We start from the raw sequence: 12,363 nt of genomic DNA, 5'->3' as shown, positions 1-12,363 counted from the left end.
TACACAGAAGTGAGTCAGATACTAGGGAATTTGGGCCCCCTGAGGGAGTTTTAAGTTGTGCAAAAGATAAGGCAGGAAAGCAATGTATTTTTACTAGTTACATAGTGCTGTATCAGAGTTCTGAAGATGACTTCTGAATCCCCACTACCATTCCTCCATTATAATGCCCCAGAAACAGGCTGCTTACTGTATGAACTATTTTGGGGTTATTAAAAAATGTATATAAATCAGTGTTTCCCAATATTTTTCACAGACATGAACATACAGAAACAAAATTTGAATCACTAAACTCTTCACCCCAAAAGAAGTTACACCAGCATGTAATCCAACCCTTGAGACACAGGCCAAAAAAGTAAGTACAGTTGACCTTTGAACAACACAGATCTGAACTGTGTGGGTCCACTTCTATGCAGATTTTTTTTCCACAAATACAGTACAGTGCTATAAATGTATTTTATCTTCCTATGGTTTTCTTAAAAAGATTTTCCTTTCTTTACCTTCCTTTATTGTAAGAATACTGTACATAACATATATACAACATACAAAATATGTGTCCATCGACTGTTTATGTTCTCAGTAAGGCTTCCAGTCAACAGTAAGCTATTAGTAGTTAAGTTTTGGGGGAGTCAAGTTATATGCAGATTTTTAACGTTATGGGTAGGCACCCCTACTGTTCAAGGGTCAACTGCACATTCCAGTTATCATTCTTTCAAGGCTTCAAGTGAAAGCAAGCAGATATTCAATCATCTAATTTATGAAATTACAGGGAACTGGAGAGGAAGAAATCAGTAATATCATTTCTATGACCTTACTTGAGACTTTCCTGTGAGCTAGATGAGGATCTGTCTGATTGTGGAAGAGATGCTACACTGCCAGAACTCTTTAAGTAAGTCTGAAGACTCTTCTGGTAAGATGGCTCAAGGGAATTATACAATGTTTCAGCTTCACCAGGAAAGTGATTTCTAAGACCCATATATGTCCTGTAAAACAAATGAACAAACAACAAAAAAGGGAAAAAAGAACATAAAGTAATAGCTTCACATAAGATGCGTACATTTGAGAATGAAGATGAGACCATATTAATATATCTACTACATATCAAGTGAATACTTTTTTAAAAAAATATTTTATTTATTTATTTAATTTATTTATTTGAGAAAGAGAGAGAGAGGAGGGGCAGAGAGGGTAGGAGAAAGACTGAAGCAGAGTCCGCACTGAGCGCAGAGCCTGAGGAGAGGCTTGATCCCACGTCTGCAAGACCGTGACCTGAGCCAAAACCAAGAGTTGGACACTTAGCCAACTGAACCACCCAGGCACCCCTCAAGTGAATACTTTCTAAATTTAACAAATTTTGGTGGAAAGCCGGTAGGCTTTTGAGAAAAGCAGATCTCCGTTCAAAATCTGGCTGTGCTCCTTACAGTTTGTGTGGCCTGGAGTTAACCCCCAAATCTCCAAACTTCTGTTGCCAATCTATAGAAATACCACATTTGGAGGATCATTTTCAAGATTAGATAGTAATGTATACCAAGTACCCCACAGTATCAGGTACTTAGCACATTCTCAATAAATGAGAGCTATTTTTATTCATAATGAAAGTGAGGATGTTATGATGGAATACGAATAATGATGATTATACAAATGACAATGTGAAGTCAACTGTTAGCCATTTGGTACAGATTTTTTCTAAAAGTAATCTCTATACCTAATGCAGGGCTCAAACTTACAACCCTGAGATCAAGAGTTGCATGCTCTACCAAATGAGCTAGCCAGGGGTCCCATATATCTAGTACAGATTTAATGGAGAAAAATCTATCTCGAATTTACTAAAGAGCTAACCAAGTAGAATACTTGAGACACTTGTGATATTTTCATTCTTCCAGTACAATTCCTTTCAAAGTAAAGATCCAAGTACACTTAAACTGTCACAAAAATACATTATAGACTTACTTTCTTGCCTCCACTCTGGCCTCAGCATCAGCATCATGAATTCCCTTCTTAATAGTTTCAACCAAGACGGCTGCATGTCTATAAAACAAAACATGTTATTTTTTCCAAAGATTTTATTATTTTTAAGTAATCTCTATACCCAACATGGGGCTTGAACTCACAACCCCGAGATTAAGAGTCTCATGCTCTACAAACTAAGCCAACCAGGTGCCCCAAAGCACCTTTAGATTCATGAGTAAAACTATATTTCACCACAAATTATATTTACTACCTATATGTTACACATAAAGGGGCAGGGGAGATAAAAAGATTAGTGTGCAATAATAAATCTAAGATTTCTCATAATCCACCCCACACATTTCATTCATGTATGGTTTCCTCCTGACAAGTCAAACATTAAAAAGTTGAATGTAATTATGTTTACAAGAAGTCCAGATAATGTATATAAGTATAGTACTCACGTTTTAAATTCTTAATGAATAATAATAAAAAAAAAACAAAAACCCTTTGGTGTGGTTCCTCACCAACCCACCAATGTAGAAATGATTTGCTAATAGTATGATTAGTTATGATCTGACCTAAATGAATAGTAGCTGCCACAAAAGAACTTAAAGGAAACTTAGAATTATATCATGCCTACATTAAACAAACTATTTTTTTAAAAATGGGCTGTAAATAGGTTTAACGATTTCCATGAAAATGGAAAATCAGCAAGGTAGTCAATGTAAATGCAGGTATACCTCAAGCTTCAAACTTGAAATTATTACCATGCAAATAGCCAACTAGCTAGTGACCAACTAGCTGTGCACATTTTCCTCTTGTTCATCTCAGAGCTACATTAGACACTGCCCAGTATATTCCTGACCAATGACACCTGACAACTGGTACAGAGAAACTTCCCAATGCATCTCTTCTTAAAATCTCTTTCTTTTGAAAAGAAGGCCCCTCCTTCTATCTTAAATCATTTATTAGTTGATTAATTACACTTCAGGAAACCTAGGTCACTTGTCTGGAGATACATTTTAAAATTTCTGCCCAATTTAACCTTTATAACCCCATTCTACTTAAGAGATCCTCACTTAACTCACAAATAAAGAAGAAAATCACAGCTGCACCGAATAAGAGGAGCCACACTACATCACAGCTTTAAAGGAAAACCAGTAGAAATAACTTTTAAGCAAAGGGAGAAATAATGCAAAACCCATTCATTTTTTTTTAAAGCTTTTAATTAATTTATTTGACAGAGAGAGAGACAGCAAGAGAGGGAACACAAGCAGGAGGGGTGGAAGGGGGAGAAGCAGGCTTCCCGCTGAGCAGGGAGCCCGATGCGGGGCTCAATCCCAGGACCCCTCGATCCCAGGACCCCGGGATCATGACCTGAGCCGAAGGCAGGTGCTTAACAACTGAGCCACCCAGGTGCCCCAAAACCCATTCACTTCTAAAGAACTGGTGACAATGGGAGGAGAAGTAGGAAAGGAAGAGTCAATGCATACCTTTCCAGTGAATGAGTCTGCCACTCTTGTAACAATAAATCTAAAAATTCAAATGAACGCCTGAAAAATAAAAGTTAATTATAACCAAGTGTTTTAACATATTAAGTTATATTAATTTAAATGTTAATTAGTTTCTTCTCTAATACTGAACTTTGTTCTCTGAATTAAAGTATAACACATGTTTTTAGTTATCTTAACTGTCAAATACTTAACTTACTTTAAGGCTCCAACTATTCCTATGCTAAATAGTTCAAAAAACCTTCAGGGTTCCCCATGATTTTACCTTAAAATGTTTGTCAAATATAAAAATTTAATACATTTAATTTAAAAAATTCTTGTCAAACACCTACTCTGCAGTAGAAACTGAAGATATACAATGGTGACCAAGAAAGATGGTATGGATCTTCCATTTTTGCTTTTCTTAAATATGTGTAATTTTTAATCAAGTATCTCCTAAGCCCTCTAGTTCTCAACTTCTTCAACTGACTCATTCTTGAGCTTCTCTTTGTTCTTGACATCTGATGACACAGTTGTACCCTCTTTTTCTTCTTTTATTAACACTTTCCTCCACCTTCCCTTAAATAGGTGCTCACATGGTCGGTGCTAATCTTAGCCCACTTCTCTTTCATAGTCTTTACTTGGGTAACAACATCTGTATTTGTGCCCTCAGCTGTGACTATTAGCTATACTTCTCACATCTAGGCCTTTATCTCCAGCACTGGTTCCTCGATTCAGCTGTTAAGTCAAAGTTTCAAGCAGTTCATGGTTGAACTGGACATCCCTACACAGGTGGAGAATCAACTCAAACACTACATACAAAAAACAAATTAATTCTTACCCTCTCGAATCCAGTCTTTTATAGCCCATATTATACAGTTTAAAAAAATGAAAACAGGGAGGTAAAATTAACTTGCCTAAAGTGACAGGACCTAAACCCTGGCATTCTGATTCCAGAACTCACAGTCTAAAGCACTTGATATCACCTCTTCATCCATATCCAATGATCAAATTCTCATTTCTACACCCAAAATCACTTGAATTATTTCCTGAATAAAATCTTCAACTAATTATCATCAATACAGCTCTAGTTCAGACTCTGCCCTCTTATATAAGCTATAAGAAAGAATTCCTACTTAATTAAACCCATACTTCTCATTGTCCCTTTTTAATCATTGGTCATAGCTGAAATAAAAACTAAAAGTAAAAAAACTAAAACTAAAACTAAAAGTATTACCTCCTCACCAAAAACTGTCAAAGTATGGAGCAATGTCAAAATTTCTCTTTGTAGACATTCAAAGCCCTCTATATTCTGACTTCAACCTAATCCTGCCCTCCCTACACAGCCCCTCCGCCCTGTTAGCTTCTTTTCCTACTGAGACTTTCTATTTATCACGAGTTCTGGCCTCAGTGGCCTGTCTGATGGCTCTGTAGCACTCAGCAAGCTTATATCTCTGCATAGGTTACACCCACTCAATTCCCCTACAGTTACTGAATTGCTCCCCATTTTCAAGGCAATTTTATGATGCATTTCTTGACTCTTCCTCTCTGTCACATTCCTATTTCTCCAATTACCACTTTCCTCAATGTAAGACAGAGATTGGTAAACCTTTTCTGTAAAGGGCTAGACAGTAAATATTTTAGGCCTTGTGAATCACATACAAGTCTCTACCTCATATTTTTCTACTTTCCCCCTTTATAACCACCCTTCAAAAATGTAAGAAATAATCTTTGCTTGCAGGCTGTATAAAACTAGACTGTTGGCCGGATCTGACCAGTAAGCTGTCATTTGCTGATCTTGGACCGAAGAGATCGGTGATCAAACAACTATTGCCAAAACTCTGAATCACTTAAAGGCAACAATGTCTCTTTCGGTTTCTTCCCAGCAGTCAAAGTACTTAAATACATATTTATCAAGTAAAAAGAGTTTTTTCAACTTTCTTTGTTACTCAAACAATATTTATTGAAACAACAATGACCAAATGAATAAGAACAGATTTTATAAGCATATAGCAATAGAAGTAATATCAAAACATGATCAGATAGGACTATAGTTTAAATTGTTGTGAACCAAATGTCTTTCATTGCAAATATAAAAAATGTAGTTATTTACTTATGTCTACTGTCTTGCAAAAATCATTTAAGATGGTTTTTGAATAAAATAAATCAAGCCAACATAATTTTAAAATAGTTAAGAAACTGAGATCAAGAAAAGAATATGAATTCAAAAAAGATGGGTATATATACCAAATTAGCATATAGAATATGGTACTTAAATGTCTTTATTTTTAAAATTATTTATTTCTAAAGTTTATTTTTAATTGTACTTGACATATAATATTATATTAGTTTCAGGTATATAACACAGTGATTTGACATTATAAAATGCTCACCACCACAACTGTAGTTATGACCTGTTACCATACAAAGTTAAACAATATTACTCATTATATTCCCTATGTTGTACTTTACACATCCCTGTAACTTATTCATTTTATAACTCAAATTGGATCTCTTAATCCCCTTCAACCTATTTTGCCCATCCACCTCCCCTCTGGCAACCATTAGTTCTCTGTATTTCTGGATGTTCATTTGTTTCGTTTTTCAGATTCCACATATGAGTGAAATCACATGGTATGATTCAATTTTGTTTTCTTATTCTTTCTTTTTTGTTTTTTAAGTAGGCTCCATGCCTGGCATGGAACCCAATGCGGGGCTTGAACTCATGACCCCTAGATCAAGACCTGAACCAAGACCAAGAGCCGGACATTCAACAAACTGAGCCACCCAGGTACTCCTGATTCAATTTTTGTATGTATGTATGTATGTATGTATGTATGTATGTATGTATTTATGTAACTAAGTACTCTGAATACCCAACACGGGGCTCAACTCATGACCTCGAGATCAAGTCACATTCTCTTCCAACTGAGTCAGTCAGGCGTCCCTGATTCTTCACAATTTTCTTAAACATCAAATGTACAAACCTTGTTTTTGTTGTCTTTAGTATTGCTGGTGACAGTGATGACATTAAAACAGTAGAAATCATAAGGAGAGACAGAGAGACTGACAGATTGACCTGATATGGCTATTTGCTCTGTTCCAAACACTACACTGAATTCTACTAATGTGTATCTATCTCATTTTATCCTCACAATTCTATGGGATCAATATCATTAGCCCTACTAACATATGTAGATACTGAAGTTCAGAGCAGTTTAAATTGCCCAAGGTAGGACAGTGATTCAATGGCAGTTGTAGGACTCTAGCAAAGACCTGACTCTCGACTCCATCCTCTCTGAAAACCAGGCAACCAGTGGCCCAAAGAAATCAAAGCTTAATATGATAAAACTGAGAAACGTGAGTGGTTATAATGATCATTTCATTCCTTTTTCCTTATAGGACATAAGATAAAAAAAAAATTTACTAAGGTTTCTAGAAGGCAAGAAATTAGTGTCAACTAAATTTTGTACCAGAATAACAATTAAACATAATACAATATTAAAGCTATACTAAGAATTTTTTTCCCTCAAAACTTACCTTCTTACAGGAACTGATTTTGATGTGCAATTGCTTGTTATTAAAGGTATAAGTCTGGGTACATGAGTATGCTGAAAAAGATGTTTTAGAAAAGGTTGAAAAATATTGTCCACTTCATATAATCCCTTCTTCTATTTGCCTTACAACCCAGTATTCAGATATATTAGAACAGAACAACAACAACAACAACAAAACCCCATAATATCAGATTTGGAAAGAAATTACCCCAATTAAAGTAACGGTAATCATGATACAGTTTCAGAAGGGCAGGTGTGGCTGAAATACTGTATTAGAAAGAGAGGTTAATTGTGTAATTGCAAAGACCTGTTAGGACAGTGTATTTCTGGGGAGAGAGCACTAGAAGGAGTGGGCATGCATCTGTCATGCTCTCTGAGGTGCCATAGGCTACTGCTGGTGGAAAATAATAACTACTAAGTCATCAAAGCAAGTAAGCGGAGTGAATCTGCACACGTAACTACTGGGAATGCACTTGGAAATGGTGATTTTAATGTAACCTTCACTGTGACTGAACCACAGCTGTCTAGAATTCAGGTAAAGTTCAACAGATACAAGATTTGTTTATTTATTTGAGAGAACCAGAGTGCGTGCCAGTGTGAGGGGGAGAGGGAGAGAGAGAATCTCAAGCGGACTCCCTGCTAAGCGCAGAGTCCGTGATGCAGGGCTGGATCCCACAACTGAGATCATGACCTGAGCTGAAATCAAGAGCTGGATGCTTAACGGACTGAGACACCCAGCTGCCCAACAGATAAAATCTTTTGATTTCTATCAGTAATTCTTAAACACTCTTCTTTAGTGAAGTGAACACTAAAAAAGTGCACAGGAGACAGAAGAAGGAAATAGTAACCTAAACATACATATTTGATGCTTCAAATATCCTACTTTTTCTTCTGAGCTAATGGTACAAGATGGATTACCTTAGAAAGCAGGCTCTGACATGAAGTCTACCATACAGGATATTAAGAAGTGCCCTTGGAATCAACACCTGTGGAAGGGTGGTGAAGGAGGCAGGAACTGGCAGACAAAGAAATCAATCTGATTTAGCCACGGGATATTTTCGCTAAAAGCCATTAGGGAGCTCTGGAGTTAAAATGGCCCTTCAGAGTTGTCTTGAATTAGTTTAAAATGGCCAAAACTTTATGCTTCCACATTAATCAGTTATTGGATGTGGGCCCTGAAGGGAAGGCACAAGACCCTGGAAAAGGCAGCTCTCTGCAGCTGCGGCAATCCTGGAAGAGGAGGCCACTAAAAACTGTCTGCCAGTAGTGCTTACAGTACTGGAAAAACAAGTCTTTCACTGAAGGAGAATATGTATCCCATCTGTGTCTGCTATAACTAACTCAACCAAAATAAAAGTGCAAACTTTTTTCAGCTATTACAGAGGGAAACCACCTACAGACCTGAAGTTGTTCAAAATGAGAATTATACAACACTCAGCATGGAAGGGCTGTGTGGACTTGTTTCCTACAGCACCCAGAAGAACCCATTCCCCAAAAGTGGCTATGGACTTAAAGCCCAAGGAGACTCCCCAGTCACAACACACTATATAGGTCTTACCTACCATCCTTTTCCTCTCTCTCATAACCTCCCCCAAACCCTACTGCTGATTAGCTCACATTCAACACAGTGGCAGGGATGGGGAGATACACTGACCTATTACTACACCATATTCAGGGGGAGCTATACCAAAGGAAAATAAAAAGTGAACCTCATAGTTACAGGTGAAGCATTTCAACCAAACATCAAGTCAGACGATTTAGATTTTAATTTATTAATACAAGTCAATAACTGAAAAATACAAAGATTCTTTAGAATTAAAAGAAGAATTAGAAATCAAATATGGCAATCTAAGGAAGCAGTCCTCTGGGAGACAAACACAATACAGAAAACAGGAAATAACATAAAACAACAAAAACCACCTGATTTGTATTTTCATTGAGATGACAGAATAATATATCAATAACATTAAGCAAGCTTATGAAAAATGCGAAATTTGAAAGCAATGTTATGATATGTAAAGCCTAAGAATGACAACACAGATACTGTCACATAAGTAGAATTAAAAGAAATTTTTCCTGAGAACGTATACAGCTATAAGGCAAAAGACAAAAAATTCAAGAAATGATAAATGATACTGAGGTTGCAATATCTGTATAATAAAACTAACAGAAGAAAAAAACCTGACAAAGAAAACAGAAGCAATAAATAAATGATCCAAGAAAATTAACATAATTTAAGGAAAATTCACCTTCGTCAGAAATCCTTATCCACTGTGTGCAAGGATAGCACTAATGGAGGAAGACTCCTAGACCTGCTGTAGGGAAACTTCTAACACAGAGACAATTCTGTGAAGCTTCCTAAAGTTTTTATTTTTGTTTTTTTACAAAAGAAACAAATGGTATCTCACTTTTTAAACAATAAAAAATTAAGAAAACAATTCTGAATGAAAAGTAAACAATTAAAAGCAATTTCTTTTTAACTTTTTAAGTAATCTCTACACCCAACATGGGGCTCAAACTCACAACTCTGAGATCAAGGGTTGCACACTAGGGCCACCTGGGTGGCTCAGGTTATGATCTCAGGGTCCTGGGATCGAGCCCCATGTTGGACTCCCTGCTCAGCGGGGAGCGTGCTTCTCCCTCTCTTTCTGCCTGCCGCTCAGCCTGCTTGTGCTTGCTCTCTCCCCACCCCCCTGTATTAAATAAATAAATAAAATCTTAAAAAAAAAGAAGAAAAAGAAATGTCCTTTGGAGCATTCAAAAAAAAAGAAAAGAAAAAAAGAGTCGCACACTCTACCAACTGAGCCAGCCAGCTGCCCCTGAAAAATAAACAATTCTAAGGAAAAAGGAATATGAAGCTAAGGTCCAATTTTTTAGTTCTTCTGTAAAGGCAAAGAAAAGCCACTTCAAAATATGCAAAGATAGGGGTGCCTGGGTGGCTCAGTCAGTTAAGCTTCTGACTTCAGCTCAGGTCAAGCCTGTGTTGGGCACCACACTCAGTGGGGAGCCTGCTTGTCCCTCTCCCTCTGCCCCACCCCCAACTCATGTGTGTGCACAAGCTCTCTCTCAAGTAAAAATAAAAAATAAAAAAATAAGACACGCAAAGACAAATATGCACGAAAATTGAGAACACACTAAATCAAACAAATTATGCAGAACCAATTAAAAACTGGTTGATAAGAGTTTACTAACAAACAATGGTCAGGAATGAAAGTAAAAAACTACAATTTTCTTTCTTTTTTCTTTTTAAAGATTTTATTTATTTGACAGAGAGACACAGGGAGAGAGGGAACACAAGCAGGGCAAGTGGGAGAGGGAGAAGCGGGCTTCCTGCCAAGCAGTGAGCCTGATGAGGGACTCGATCCCAGGACCCTGGGACCATGACCTGAGCTGAAGGCAGATGCATAACGACTGAGCCACCTCGGCGCACCCAAAAAACTGCAATTTTCAATTGCTGAAAATGAAAATGTTTTTGTTCGATTTAATGGTTAAGGGAAAAACAACATGAATGAGATAAAATGTAAACTTTTAAAAATGTGAGTGAAGTAAAACAGAGGTTTTATTCTTGACACTGATCAAGAATAAGGAACTTCTAAGAACATAAAAAACAGGTAAAAAAAATGCACAATGAATAGAAAACAGAAATGATAGGAAAAAAAACACTATTTCAAAATGGTAATAGTAAAAAACTTTGACCATACATAAAATAAAGTAAGAATTGTTTAGGGAAATGAAATTGACAAAAATCTAGAATCAGAATTTGCCAGATAAAGTACCTTTTAAAAAAAATGAGACCATAAAGATTTTGAATAATATGAAATATCAAGCTAGATTTAGAGATGAACAAAGTACTCTATAAACAAATTCCATATTCTGCGAGTACTAAAAGACTATCTACATAAATTTAGTATGTACTGGGACACAAATAAAATTCAAGGCATTCACTGAAGAAGAAACTGTATAACCAAAATCTCTGATCAGAATGTAATATACTAAGGACGACAAGAGTAACAAAAGAACCAACTGAAAATGCAAATAATATCATTATGTAATTCAAAGAGGACGCTGAAATGAAAATTACAAGTGATAAATATAAAAAGAATTTGGTAAATCTAAATCACTGGGATGCTCCTAATGCCAAACTCAAAAGAAAACCTACAGCCTTATAATAATAAAAACCGCAACAAATTATCTAAGGACATACCACAAAGATCTAGGAAAAAAAAAAGAAGAGAACACAAGTCAAAGAAAGGAATTAAGAAACTTATAGGAACTAAAAGATTAGAAAAAAAGCTGAAGAACACCTCTGAAAACTATAAAACTAAAATTTGAAGAAAGAACTTTCATAAATGGGGCACCTGGGTGGCTCAGTCGGTTGGGCATCTGCCTTTGGCTCGGGTCATGATCTCTAGGTCCTGAGATCGAGCCCAGCATCAGGCTTCCTGCTTAGCGTGGAGTCTGCTTCTCTCTCTCTCTCTCTTCCCCTCTGCCCCTCCCCACCACTCGTTCTGTCTCTTGCAAACAAATAAAATCTTAAAAAATAAAAAAAGAACAATAATGCCTCCGACAAGTGTAAAAAAATAATATTGTTAACAAAAAAATGGTAATAGAACCACAGTGGTAGAGACTTTTTTTTTATTTAAGAGAATACAGTATACGACCTCATGCCAAAGATTCTTAAAGTCTATATGAAAAGGATATACTGAGAAAATACAAATAATTCAAAATGAAATACAAAAGTGCCCAGAGTCTAAAATACTAGAAAAGTCATTAAAGAACTTCCAAGGTCAGCAAGCCCTAATAAGAGAATGTAATAAAAAATATGTAAAACGGGAAAAGTACACGAAATTCTACAAAGACTCATATATTAAAATGAATGCCAAAATCTTAACTGAAGTATTAGCCAAATGAATCTAGCAGTATAATGATTTACAATGGTCAGCCAAAATTCAGTTCATGAATGTACAATGGATAAATAATCATTTCTAAAGATATTAAATATAGTTGATAAGATTTCACATCTATTCCTGATCAAAATTTAGCAAAAATATCAACAGAAGGAAACTCCCATAATCTAATATAGAGTATCCATAGAGACCTGAACCAAACATCGTAATTAAGGTACTCCCATAGACTCAGAGACAAAACAAAGATCTCAATAATTCCTACTACTTTTCAACATAGTTACCATGGTGCTGGATTGAGAGAACCTTAAAAAAATATTAAAACAGAAAAGGATTCATAGCTTTCTAAATAGGCAATTGATTTCACTGCTGAAACAACCTTCTGGTGCAGCAGTATTGAAACAAAACTTCATTTCTTTACTAGGAAAGAACAAACTGATCAAAGAAACTGAATAGGAGTTTTGA

General features: G+C 36.1%; 1 protein-coding gene across 45 annotated transcripts in view; it reads right to left on the bottom strand.

The window, feature by feature from the left end:
* CLASP2 (cytoplasmic linker associated protein 2) overlaps positions 1–12,363 on the bottom strand; it is a 178,009-nt gene that overhangs the window by 81,607 nt on the left and 84,039 nt on the right. For all 45 annotated transcript variants that reach the window (XM_027581900.2, XM_027581902.2, XM_027581906.2 and 42 more), the window contains 4 exons: positions 6,978–7,048; positions 3,441–3,500; positions 1,948–2,025; positions 813–980 (listed from right to left, as the gene is read on the bottom strand). In XM_027581900.2, coding sequence (XP_027437701.1) covers positions 813–980; positions 1,948–2,025; positions 3,441–3,500; positions 6,978–7,048 — 377 coding nt within the window. The remainder of the gene's footprint in view (positions 1–812; positions 981–1,947; positions 2,026–3,440; positions 3,501–6,977; positions 7,049–12,363) is intronic.

The sequence above is a fragment of the Zalophus californianus genome, chromosome 1, assembly GCF_009762305.2.
Source record: "Zalophus californianus isolate mZalCal1 chromosome 1, mZalCal1.pri.v2, whole genome shotgun sequence".
Classification (NCBI taxonomy): domain Eukaryota; kingdom Metazoa; phylum Chordata; class Mammalia; order Carnivora; family Otariidae; genus Zalophus; species Zalophus californianus.
This window is presented reverse-complemented; position numbering and strand designations above follow the sequence as displayed.